The sequence below is a fragment of the Phaethon aethereus genome (assembly GCF_964289735.1).
Source record: "Phaethon aethereus genome assembly, chromosome: 5".
Classification (NCBI taxonomy): Eukaryota; Metazoa; Chordata; class Aves; order Phaethontiformes; family Phaethontidae; genus Phaethon; species Phaethon aethereus.
The window spans coordinates 7,710,968-7,723,469 of record NC_138579.1 but is presented as its reverse complement, the minus strand read 5'-3'; the positions used below and the strand labels follow the sequence as shown (position 1 = coordinate 7,723,469).

At 60.6% G+C, this 12,502-nt stretch overlaps 1 protein-coding gene across 1 annotated transcript; it reads left to right on the top strand.

Annotated features, from left to right (window-relative positions):
• Positions 1 to 7,083: 7,083 nt before the first annotated feature.
• Positions 7,084 to 9,559, top strand: LOC309406044 (homeobox protein SIX1; the record flags this gene model as incomplete). The annotated part of the gene is made up of 2 exons (XM_082001054.1): positions 7,084 to 7,643; positions 8,292 to 9,559. The coding sequence occupies 2 exons, from the start codon at positions 7,084 to 7,086 to the stop codon at positions 8,578 to 8,580; spliced, it is 849 nt and encodes a 282-aa protein (XP_081857180.1). The 3' UTR covers positions 8,581 to 9,559.
• Positions 9,560 to 12,502: the final 2,943 nt, after the last annotated feature.

Sequence of the window (12,502 nt, the reverse complement as noted above, 5' to 3'; positions counted from 1 at the left end):
TGCCAAGCCACTGATGGCATCACTAATGAGAGGTGAAAGGTCCCTTTCTTGCAGCTCGCTCAGAAACCCACCGAGGCGGCGGGCGTGGGATGGGCCCCCGATCCCTTATCCCCACAGGCAGGCACCCGCTGCCCCGCTGCAGGGCCCAGCCGCCCTCCCGAAATCACGCATGCCCCCATCCAAAGGGGCTGGGTGTTCCTCTTCCCTTGGCCCAGCCGCAGCCGGCACTGTCCCCCCAGCAGTGACAGTATTTGTTGGGTGCCATGTGTGTGTGGGTGAACTGAGCCCCAAATGTAAATCCCTACCCCGGTCCCCGCTGCCCGCAGGCTCAGAGGGCAGCTTATGCCGTCCGCATCAGCCAGTTTGGGGAGATGATGCGGGCTTGGAGATGGCGCAGCGGGGCAAGGGGGGCCGGGCCCATACCCCCCGTCACCCCACAGCCCCGGGCCGCCCCCCTCGATGCGGGGAGGGCCCTTCCAGACCCGGGCAGTGCCGGTGGGAGCAGTGGGGGGACCCTGGCAGCCACCTTCTGAGCCGGCTTTGGGGTGTTTTTAAAAAAAAAAAAATTAAATTTCTTTTTTTAGCAGCGTTTGGCATGAAAACCATTGCAAAATCTCCCAGAAAAAAAAATTAAAAATCAACCACTGCACTCCCCCCTCCTTTTATTTTTTGTGAAAATAAGGGGGTTGGGGTTTTTTTGCAGTTTTGCCAGTGCCCAGCACCCCCCTGCCCTGGCACTGCCTAGGGAAGTGATGGCCGGGACCCGCTGGCACGCCGTTCCGGAGCACCCGACTTCCCACCCGGGCACATGTGGGGGAGCCCCGGGTGCACGCAGGGGAGTGTCACCAATGTGCGTGGGTGGCACAGGCGTGGCTGGAGTGTAGACGCTTGGGTGGGCATGTGCACACAGGGCAGGGGAAGCGTTCACGTGGCTCAGAGTGTGTGCACACGGGTGTACGCCTAGACGTGAGTGGGTGTGTGCAGACGGGGATGGGCGTGTGTGCACAGGGGTGCCAACAGGGACGGGGGTGCAGACGTGAGGGACTGTGCACACGAGTGTCCGTGTGCACACGGGATCGTACATTCGTGGGTGCTTGTGCGCAGACGTGGGCGGGGGAGTGCCCGTGGTTGGACGTGGGAGTATCACCGCGCGGCGCGGGGGGGCGCGCAGCTCTGCGAGCACACGCCGGTTCTGGGTGCGCACGGACGTGTGTGCGCGCGGGTGGATGCTGCGGCGTGTGCACGGCGTGCACGCGTGGGGGGCCGCAGTGACGCAACCCCCAGCCCCCTCCTCCGCTGCGCGCAGCACGCAGGCTTCCGCGGGCGGCCCCTCCGCGCCTGCGCTTTGTCCCACGCGGGACCGCGATTTGTTTCGGTTTTGGGAATGACTCACGTATGGCATATGTGGCCTTGCTGAGGTATAGCGACGACCCACAGGCACACGCCGTACATTTATTCCACCCGCAGCCGTGCTCCTGCCTCCCCACGCAGGGCCAAATCCCGCGGGAGAAGGGGCTGTCTTTAACCCTCGCTGCTTTTCTGCTGGGGATTAATTTTTACACCGCATCCGGCGCAGAGAAACTAAATCATTCGTTTCAAACACCTATTCCGCGCCCCCTCCCCGCGGAACACCCCCCATTTCAGAGGAGCGGAGACGAAGCTGTACACGCGTGTTGGCTTGCGCTGGGGCATATTCCACTGCCGGCTGCGGAGGGGCAGCCGGGGCATGTTTTTCTCCCACGGAGGAGCCGCACCTCGGGGGGAACCTCCCGAGCAGCCGTCGATGCCGCGGGGCCCAGCGCCCGGTTCATCCGTAGCCGAGTTCGAGCTGCATTCTCTTATTTTTTTAGTATTTTTTTATTTAAAAAAAAAAAGGGCCAAAAGTTGCGATTATCATTGTCTCGGCTTACGGCAAATGCCATTATGCTGAGAAATGGGAAGGAAAACAATGCCGCGAAAACGCGAAGCGCCTTTTGCTAATAACGCGCTGCGCGGTCCCTGCGCGCCCGCGTGGGGCTCCCACACACCACACACCCCACCCCCGCGGCGTGGGCAGAGCGGGATCCTCCCGGCGGCACTGCGGGGTTTGGGGAGGGGGTCCCCCTTTGCGTGTGGGAACCGCAACTGATGGCGGAGCGTGGGGAGCTGCACACTCCGGAGGTGTGTGGGTACCCAGAGGTCGCGTCACGCACACGGACACGAACACGCAGGGGAGCGGCAGCGTAGCCAGTGTCGGCTGGTAGGCAAGCCGTCGGGCTTCTGTGCAGAAAAGGAGTTAAACCCCTCCGTTGTCCTTCGATTTAGGAAACGGCTCATCCAATTCAGTTCCAGATTATTCAGGGGCAGGCTGCCTCGCTCGCTCCCGCTCTCCCCACACCAGCCCAAACATCTTGAAGTAATCAGCAGCTGAGAACGGAGACGTCCCCCTGGCATCTCAGGTTAAAGAAGGAGGTCCAGGAAAATGTGGTAGAGCCATTACAAGAAACCTGAGATGCATTCATCAGAGACTCCAATTGCCATCGCATTAGGATTGATTAGAGACCAGCAGTACCGTAATGACCCGGAAAGAGGGGCATACGGGGATTATTAATATCAGACTTCTTAAAAAAAAAAAAAAAAAAAGAAAGAAAAAGAGGAGAAAAAGAAGGAAGGAGGAGGGAAAATGTAAAAAAAAAAAAGCGTATCGCGGGGCTGCTGCTCGTATGCAGACTTACCTGAGGAGCACAGGCACGGGCCAGCCGCACAGACGGTAATTTATCTAACTTCTGGGGGAGAAAAAGCAAACAAGCATGGGAAAAAACCCACCTCTGGACTCCCTGAAACGGCCCGCTCCCACGCACGGCTCGCACCGAAGCCCCCCAAGCGCCGCGGCCCCGGGGATGCGTGGGCGGCGGCTCGGGGGGGCCCGGCCACGCTGGGCTCCCCCACCCGGGGCAAAGAGAAGCTGCTCCCCGGGCCGGCGACAGCAAGGACAAGTTAAGGAGCCTCCAAAGAGGAGCGAGGAGACCGCGGTGGCTCGTCTCCTCAGTTCCCTGCGCCAAAACAAATCGGCCCCTCCTGGTCTCGGTTTAAATGTAACTCACTGGATAATTAACTCCATCTTTCCAGCCCTGCTTTAACTGTTTATTTAGTGTCACCCCGTATTACCATCACTAGCACTTTCCTCTGAACAGGAGGAGCTGGAGGGTTTCACCTCCCAAAAGGAAATTCTTCGTAGCTTAAAAGAATCAGCAGCCAGGAGGTACAGGGGCGAGCAGGGAAGGGGGGGCGGGGAGGAGGGGGGAGTCCGACGGCAAAAGCAGCAGAAAATAAGGTGGTTGGGGGGGACAGGGACAGAAAGACGTGTCGGCCCGCGGAGAGGAGGGAAAAAAAAAACCCAACAACAACAACAACAAAAAAACCAAAACCACCGAACCAACGCGTGATCACCTCTAATCCTTTGAAAAATGTCCCGGTAAGTGTGCGAAGAAAGAGCCCTTTGTGCCCTGGGGATCGCCCCCGCCACCCCACGGGGCCACGCCGGGAAGGCCTTACCCTGCGGCCCGGCCCGGCCCAGCCCCGCGCCGTGCGGGGGGACCCTCGCCGCCGGGCTCCCCCGGGGACACGGCCCACGGCCCACGGTTTTGTTTTCACAGGTGTCTGGAGGGCAATTTACTAACGAGTAATTAAAGGTCGCACCGGTTTTGCGGGCGCGTCGGGCCAGAGGCTCCTGCAAGACAAGAGGGATGCATATGGAGAGGGGCTTGTCCTTCCTCGTTAAAAAAATAGAATAATACAGGGAAGAGGGAGAGAGGGAGAAAATACAAATCCTGTATTGTGGGGGGACCAGCCGGGGGAGCGGGCTGCCCCCGCGCCCGGCGGGGAAGGCAGCGCGGGTCCGGTATCACGTTGCAGATTCTCACTCGAGATAACGAAACGCGATCTTATTTTTCAGAACAGCAAGTGGATGGGAAAGGAGCCCTCTAAAACACAAACCTCATTGACTTAATGGGTCGGTTTTGGATTTCGCCTTCGAAAGGTTCGGAAAGCGGCAGCGTTGTGTTACCGCCCGGCCGGCTCCCCGCCTCCAGCGCCGGTCAGCATCACGCCGAGCCGGGGCTCCGGGAAAAGAAAACAACAAAACAAAAAAAAAACCCAAGAAAAAATGCCGCTGATTTTATTTTGTCACACTGTTTGTTTTTCCCAGACCCTCACACTTAAAGAAAAAAAAAAATTTTATTTTCGGTTGGAAAAGAGCTTTATTTCGAAGGTCGGGAGGGAGATGGGAGTCGTGTTGAGGTTATTTTTTTCTGCTCTGTTTTGATTATCTGGCGCAACCGAGGCAAACCCGCGGGGCGTTGCGTGGGATCCCTCCTCACCCCCGCTCTGCGCTCCATAACGCCGCATCGAATAAACAAGCGAATAAATACATTTCCCGCACAAACGGAGCCGATCGGTGCCCCGGCCCGCGGGGCGAGGCGCAGAGGCCCCCGCGGCCGCGCACCGGCCCCCTCGGCCGGCCGCCTCCTCTCCGCGGGCGCGAAGCTGCCAGGCCCCGGCGCGCAGGAAGACCGCGGGGGTGCGGAGCCCAGCGCCTTGCCCTTTTTGGGGGGAGAATCGGGGTGAGCCCGCCCGGCTACTCCGGCTCCACCGGCAAACAACCAAGCGGGGAGCGGCCGCGCCGCTGTGTTGTTGTTTGGTGATTTAGTTATTTTAGTTATATAGTTGTTATTTATTTAGTTATATTCGCATCTGCCTTTTTTTGTTGCTGTTTTGGAGCGGCTCGAAACCATTTTGTTCTGGGTGATTTCAATGGGACGGGGTGGTTTGGGAATTCATCTACCTCTTTCCGTGGTGTAATCCGAAAGGTTCACAATTTTTAGGAAAACCAACCCCGGGCAATAATTAACGTTCACGCTGACCGGCTCTCGTCTGCAGTATGTAACTCCCAGGTAGAGCCCAGCGAGCCCGTTCCCTCCTTGGGTGAATTTTGGTGACACGGGGGAATAAAGTCCCGCTCGGAGATCGCGGGGAAGCCTCGCCTCAGCCCTCTCCGTCCCTGCCAGCTCGCCGCCGGCCGCACCGGGGTAATTTGTTTATTCCCAGCAAAAGCGGTGTTTGGTTTGGTCGGTCTTTTGGGGGAGAGGGGTAGGAGAGAGAAAAAAAAAAAGAGGAGAACCCTGACGGCAAGAGAAAACCGCTCTCGTTAAAATGGCAAAGAGCTTCCTCAGCCCCGCTTTGCATTTCTCTCCTCCTCACCCTGAAGATACAAGCCCTCAGGTCCGTGCTTTTCCCGAACCGAGCACCTCATCAGAAAAAAAAAAACAAACCCCCCCCAAAAACCCCCCAAAACCCCCACTCAACCAAACCACACCTAAAAATTAATAACAATGAAGAGGAGAGATGGGGAGCCCATCTCCCAGGCTGGGAGATCTCTGCGCTGCTCCTCCAGGACGCGGCCGCGGGCGGCTGCGAGCCCATGCGTTATAATTCTGCGCACTTGCTCCAGACTTTAGGGTATTAGTTGATTTTAGAGCCGGGTTTAAGGCTCCGTTCCGGTCCCCACACAGCTGCCTTGTCAATAAGGATCTGTTCCAAGCAGACATTCCTTCTGGGAGGACATTGCAGCTCTTTAAGACTTCATCTGCAACATCATAAGTACTAAAATAAAATGGCAAGGGAAAATTACCAGACACATGGTCATGGGATATAGAAGCGCCCTGACTCCAGCGTGCACAGTAAAGTCACTGGACAGACTGGGTGGCAGCGGCTTATTTTAAACAGCCCCGAGACGCGAAGTAGATGGGAAAAAAAAACCCAACACACACACACACAAAAAAAACCCCCAACAATCTGGATTTAGGAAAATATCGGGACCGGCCTTTCCCATATCGTGTCGCTGGCAGGGAGCGGGCAGCGGCCCCGGCTGGGAGCCCTTCGCCTCGGCCACAAACGCGCTGCTCTTAGCGCTGAGCGTTTAAAGCCAAATAAATCCGAATGTCTTCAGCGAAGACAAACAGGTTTTCCAGAGCCCCGCCATGGTTATTAGCACCCGCGGAGCGAACTCCTTCTTGAAAGAAAAGCGTTCTGGAGTGGACTTAAAATGCTGGTTTCGACTTATCTAATGAAAGATAAACGCAGCCATAAAGACACCCTCTCCCCGCCGCTCCCTGCCCTTATCTCCCCGCATTGTCCTCATCTCCCCGCCCGCCCTCGCCACTGACCGCAGCTTATCTTTGCTCAGGGAGCCTAATTGTTTTCTAATTTTATTTTATTTTTTCTTTAAATAATTGCTTTCGAGCGAGGTGTGCAAATGAGGATTAGACTAATTAAAGCGCCGCCGGTGGGTGCAGTTTAGCTGCCCGCCGCCTCGCACGGCTTCCTCGGGGGCTCGGCGGGGCTGCCCCCCCCGCGGCCGAGCGGGGCAGGGCGGGGGGGCCGCCCGGGCCCCGCGTACTATTTGGCTGTCCGCTGGAGCGTGGCTTCTTCATCCCAGTATTAGGGTAATTAAATACGGGCGGGCTCTGCAGGGGACGGCAGGGAGGGGGCAGGAGTTTGGGGGGGGGGAAGAGTGGAAGAAAGAAAGACAAAGTCGGGCGGGAGCGGCTTCCCCAGGGGTGCGGGGCTCCCCCGCTGCCGCTGGGGCCGCACCCGCGCAGAGGCGGCGGCGGGAAGGGCAGCGGCCGGGGCCGGGTCCCGCCGGCAGGCCCCGCCCGCCCGTGCCGAGGCTCTGCCCGCCGGGCTGGGCCGGGCCGGGCTGGGCTGGGCCGGGCTAGGCTAGGCTGGGCCGGGCTGGGCCGGGCCGGGCCGGGCCCGCCGCGGCGGGGGCCGAGCCGCGGGCGCCCAATCAGCGCGGCGCGGGGGCTCGGGCGCTTTAAGCGCGGCGGCGGCGGAGCGGGGACAAAGTCCCCCCGGCACCGCGACGAGCATCCCCGCTCGCCCCACCGACCGCCCCCGGGGCCGCCGCCGCCTTCCCCGCTCTGGGGCCGCGACCGCGGCCGGGACCGGCGGGCGGCTCCCCCCCGCCCCGCCGCCGCCGCTTTCCCGCGGGGTGCCCGCCGCTTCCTCCGCCTCCTCCTCCTGCCGCCGCCGCCGCGCCCGGCCATGTCGATGCTGCCGTCGTTTGGCTTCACGCAGGAGCAGGTCGCCTGCGTCTGCGAGGTGCTTCAGCAAGGGGGGAATCTGGAGAGATTGGGCCGGTTCCTCTGGTCGCTGCCGGCCTGCGACCACCTGCACAAGAACGAGAGTGTCCTGAAGGCCAAGGCGGTGGTGGCCTTCCACCGCGGCAACTTCCGCGAGCTCTACAAGATCCTGGAGAGCCACCAGTTCTCCCCCCACAACCACCCCAAGCTGCAGCAGCTCTGGCTGAAGGCTCACTACGTGGAAGCCGAGAAACTTCGGGGCAGACCCTTGGGAGCCGTCGGCAAATACCGGGTCCGCCGAAAATTCCCTTTACCCCGCACTATTTGGGACGGCGAGGAAACCAGTTATTGCTTCAAGGAAAAATCCCGGGGAGTGCTGCGGGAATGGTACGCCCACAATCCCTACCCGTCCCCCCGGGAAAAGCGGGAATTGGCGGAAGCCACCGGCCTCACCACCACCCAGGTCAGCAACTGGTTCAAGAACCGGAGACAGCGGGACCGAGCGGCGGAGGCGAAGGAAAGGTACTTGCCACCTCCCTCCTCTTCTTCCTCCATCCTCCCAGTATCCCCCCCTTCCCCAGCTTTTCTCCCCTCTTCCCCGTGCGACCGTCCCTCCAAATCCCAATTTTTTCCTTAAACACCTTGCATTTTTTCCCTCCTTGGAAACCCGAGTGGGAGGGAGACCGGGATGGGGACTTGCTGACCGGGACGAGCCGCCGACCCTCACCGGGGCCACCCCGGGCGGCGCCACCGGAGCCGCCCGGGGTGGCCCCGGTGAGGGTCGGCGGCTCGTCCCGGTGAACCAGCCAGCCCCGGAGGGCATCGCCCCACTGTTTATCTCCTCCAGCAATCTCCCCACCGACCCTCCTGGGGAAAATCCCCCAGCCTGCTTCGTCCCTGGGCCGCGCTTTCATTTTTAATTGAAAAGGGAAAAACTGCTCTCTCCCCCCCAAAAAATCCCCCCTCCGACTTTTCCTCCTCACCTAAATTACCGGGTTGTGCGGTGTACAGCTGTCTATAGGAAGGTAAAAAGAAATGGGGACGATCCGTTATGAAAACATGAGGCCCCTTTTTTAAAAATTTTTATTTTCGGGGAGAGGCAAAGGCGCCCATCCCCGGCGCCTCCCGCCCTCCGTAACATCTCCGTTGTGTTTTCTTGCCTTTCCACAGGGAGAACACAGAAAACAACAACGCGGCCACCAACAAACCGAACCAACTCTCGCCTCTGGATGGGAGCAAACCCCTCATGTCCAGCTCCGAGGAAGAATTTTCTCCTCCGCAAAGCCCGGATCAGAACTCGGTCCTGCTCTTGCAGGGGAACCTCAGCCACGCCAGGAGCTCCGGCTACTCCCTGAGCGGTTTATCCGCATCCCAGACACCTCACAGTCTCCAAGGCCACCAACTCCAGGACTCGCTGCTGGGACCCCTCACCTCCAGCCTGGTGGATCTGGGATCCTAAAGGCCCACGGCCGAGGGATCGGGAGCGGAGGCTTCGCTCGGGGACAGAGGCTCTGGGTTGTACATAGAGGACAGCACCCGGTTTTACAGCTCACCCGCTGATTCTTTTCACACACCGGCTCCTGGTCCAGGTTCACCCCCACCCCCAGCGTCTCCCACTATCACCATGATTTTATTTTATTTTATTAATATTTTTTTTTCCACGTAGCCAAACGCAGAGAGCGGCAGAAACCCTTCAGCCCTTCGAGTTCAAACGAGCTGGTCCCGGCGGGAATTACAAAAAAGGAAAAAAAAAAAGATCCACCAAAACCCAACCTCGTTGGATCCGATTCCATGCAAATAAACCCCAGCCACACGGGCGCGGTGGGGCAGGGGCGGCCGGGCAGAGCTCTGCGGGGCCGGCGGGGAGCTGGGACGGAGGCAGAGGGAGTGAACCGCTGTGCCGAGGCCCGTGTTGTAGCGGGAGGAGGGAGGGGAAGTTTACGTTTACATTTTTTCATACTTAGCTTTACCAGAAAGATTTCGAGGTAGTTTAAATTAAAAAAAAAAAAGGGGGGGGGAGGCAAAAACTGCAGTGTTAGAATTTTAACAAGTGCCGGGGTCCTGCCAGGCGGTCAGCCAGCGAGCTCCGGCAGGCCCGCACCCCCGGCTTCCGTCTCCTCAAGGGTGAAGTGCATCGGTGTGGCTAAAAATTAGGCGAATAATCATAATAATAACAATAAAAGCCGACGGCTGTTTCCTCCGGGACGAGCGCTCCCCGGGCTGCCCCGCCGGCGCCTGTCCCCGCTCCCCTCCCCCGGCTCGCAGGGAGCCGGCGCTCTCTGGCTCCAGTATTTGTTACCCCAAATCGCATGTGCTTTCAGGTTTATTTTCTATTGTACCTAAACAGTCTAAATTAAACAACGCTGATGGCAGAACACCCAGGCTGCGCTTTTCTTTGCGGGGACGAGAGAAAAAAAAGCCCCTCTGCCCACCCTTACCCCCCCCCCCCCCGCGCGACGGGCTGCATTGGAGGCGCTCTGGGATGGGGGGCAGCCGGTGCCTTCGTCACCGAGGAAGGAAGGGGAGACGGGACCCGCTGGAGCGGGTTTGCGGGGGGTCGCCCCGTGGGAGCCGGGCGCCCCTCCGGGAGGGAGCGGCTCGCTCCCGCCGCCCGCCCCGTCGGGGCCCCGCTGCGGCCAGGCCGCTGGTGCCCGTTCCCCCCGTTAGCGTTTTGCGTCATTAAGTGCGTGTTTATTTAAGTCGCTGCCGTGTTTGTTCGCGGGGTCTCGGGCCATGGAGAAATGTCACCCTCTGCAGGAGGGTCCTGCCCGGCCGCGGCGCTCCGCAGCCCTCCCGTTCGCTGCCTGACGAGCCCACCGCCCCCGGTACCCGGCCACGCTCCAGAGCCCCCCGCGGACCCCCACCCCCGCCGGGACATGTGTGTGTGTGTGTCCCCTCCCCCCTCGGCTCCGGCGGCGGGGCAGCCGGGCCCTGGTGCCCGGGCGGCGGCGCTAGTTCCCCTGCGCCCCCGGCCTGGCACCGGCCGCCCCCTCGGGGCGCCCAGCACGGACCCCGGCCGCGCTTCCTGCGCCCACTCCCCTCGGGGGGGGTACGGCCGGGGCAGTGGGGACCCCCCGGCCCCCCGGGACAGGACCCGACGCGGCTCCGTGGGCGTGCAGCTGCGTGTCTGCGCGCATCCACGATTGCGGGTGGAGCCGGGGCAAAACCCGCCGCCCTCGCGGGGAGAGCACGGAGCCCCATCTTCGTGCGCAGTGACCCCGGCGTGAGAGGGGGCCTGGAGACGGGCCCCGCGGGGACCTCGGGGGCCGGGCCGGGCTCCCCCGCTCCAGCCTCGCTCTCTGCCCCACGCGGGGACCCTCCTCCCCCTTCCCGGGGGCTCATCCAACTCCGCCGTGACCCTCCGCTCCCGGCGCCCCGGGCAGAACGGGGGGATGACCGGAGCGGGGGGGGGGGATCATCCACGCGCTCAGCGCCCCGATGCCGGGTGAGCTCCAGCTCAATTTTTTGTTTGCCCAAACCACAGGCTCAGAGAAGAGGACGGATAAATATGGCCCGGGGTCCCAGCCGTGCGCGGCGCGAACGCCAAGCAGGGACTCACAACCCGGGGCTTATTTTCAAAGCAAACAGCGCAGCGGCGCTTCCTGCGCGCTGGCAGCAGCAGGGCTGACTTTCCGGGAGGGGTGCGGGGAGGGGTGTCCCTCCTCCCCCAGAACCCCCTCCGGTAGCGCAGACCTGCGGGCCGGGGCTGCTCTCAGGCCCGACGGCTGCGGAGCGGGACCGCGCAGCAGAGCGCAGGTTGCGCCCGCTGTCGTCCGTTCCCCCCCGCCCCGGCCGCAGAGCTCTACCCACGCCCCGACCCTCCATTTCCCGAAGAGGGAGAGGGACGAGGTTGCCAAACAGGCAGATGGCGGCGAGGCGGGATGGTGGGTGCTGAGGGACCCCCTGGAAATACCCCCCGGGCTGGAGAAGGGGCCGGCGGGCCCGGAGGAGCGGGGCGGCCCTGGAGCTGCGCCAGGCGCAGGTTGCTGAGCTCTCCTCCATTAGGCTTGACCTCGCAGCAAGCTTTTCACAGCAAAGTCAGCCTGGGGAGGTAGCCCGGGGCTGCTCCTCACCTACCTCGGCTTTGTATTTCCACCGGCAGGAAGGAGTTAACCCACGCCCCCGCTCCCGCTCCCCCCCCCCGGACAGATTTCACACTGTGTCCAGGTCAGCCAAAAAAGGGGAGGAAATGGAGAACAGCGGAATGATTAATTCTACCTGCTTTTCCCATGAGTGATCACCTGCTTTCAGGGTCATGAATAGCAGGTAGCTCTCCCCGTCTCCAGCTCTGAGAGGCTCATTTGTTTGGTGACAGCTGAGTGACAAGACCTGAAATCCGAGCCCTCAACTTTGCCTGATGTGTGGATAAAACCCTGGATGTTCCCTCAAACATTTCAGGAAATGAAAGTTGTAACGCGATCCCTTGTGCGCCCACATCTCCCCCAGCAACACACAAAAGCTCAAAGGAACCTTCTCGGATTAAATTCAGCCTGGAGAGGATGGAAGGAAAATGGAGAGCAGGCTGAGAAAGCTGGAACTGGCAGGCTTTTCTTCAGCACTTATTGGAAATGTCTGTCCAAAGCAGGGATTTAGAAAGGTCACCTCTACCGTAAGCTCCTCTTCCTCCGGTGGAGTCAGCCTGCTTCTCGCCAGCCTACCTCCACGCTGGGGGCAGCCCGGGGGGGATGGTTTACAGATTCCCCGAGCAGGAAATTCAGTGTATAAAAACAAATGCCCCAGAAAAGAAAGCCAGCCCCCCTCCTCTATCCTCATTTCATTTCCCAGGTCAGGTTGAGCCAGTGTTGTCCCACGCACGAGCCGCACGCCTGCTCTGCCCTTGCCCCACTGCCAGCCCCTGGCCGGCTCCTCTTCCCCGCTGGCCCCCAGCCCCGCAGAGGGGCAGGTATGGCCCCGCTCTCGGTCCCCGCAACCCTGGGCCACGTGCTGGCAAATCCTCCGCAGAGGCCCGCGGTGAAGAGCAGATGCTCGCTCATCCGATGGATTTACACGCAACATTTCCAGGCCTGGCTCCCTGAAGCTGGTGCAGCCCCAGCTGCCGCGCCGGCAGCCCGGAGCAGCGATGTGGTCAGGAGAGCTTTTGTGCTCCGTGCCTTTGCAAACCAGGCCTGCTCAGCCAGACGTTGGAGCTTCCTTTTGAGTGCACAGGTTTTGGAACGCGTTACAGTACGGGCAGGATTGGGCCAAGGCATCCGGACTGCCTCCCTCCAGGGTAGATGGTTTTATCGAGCCGCCCGTCCCTAGGCAGCCCGTGGCTGCTTGCACTGTTATCCGGCCTGAAGATAAAGTACTATTTAACAATTGTTTAACTATTATTGAAGTGCTTCAGATTCTGCAGGCCTGTAAAGAAAACAGCACATGCC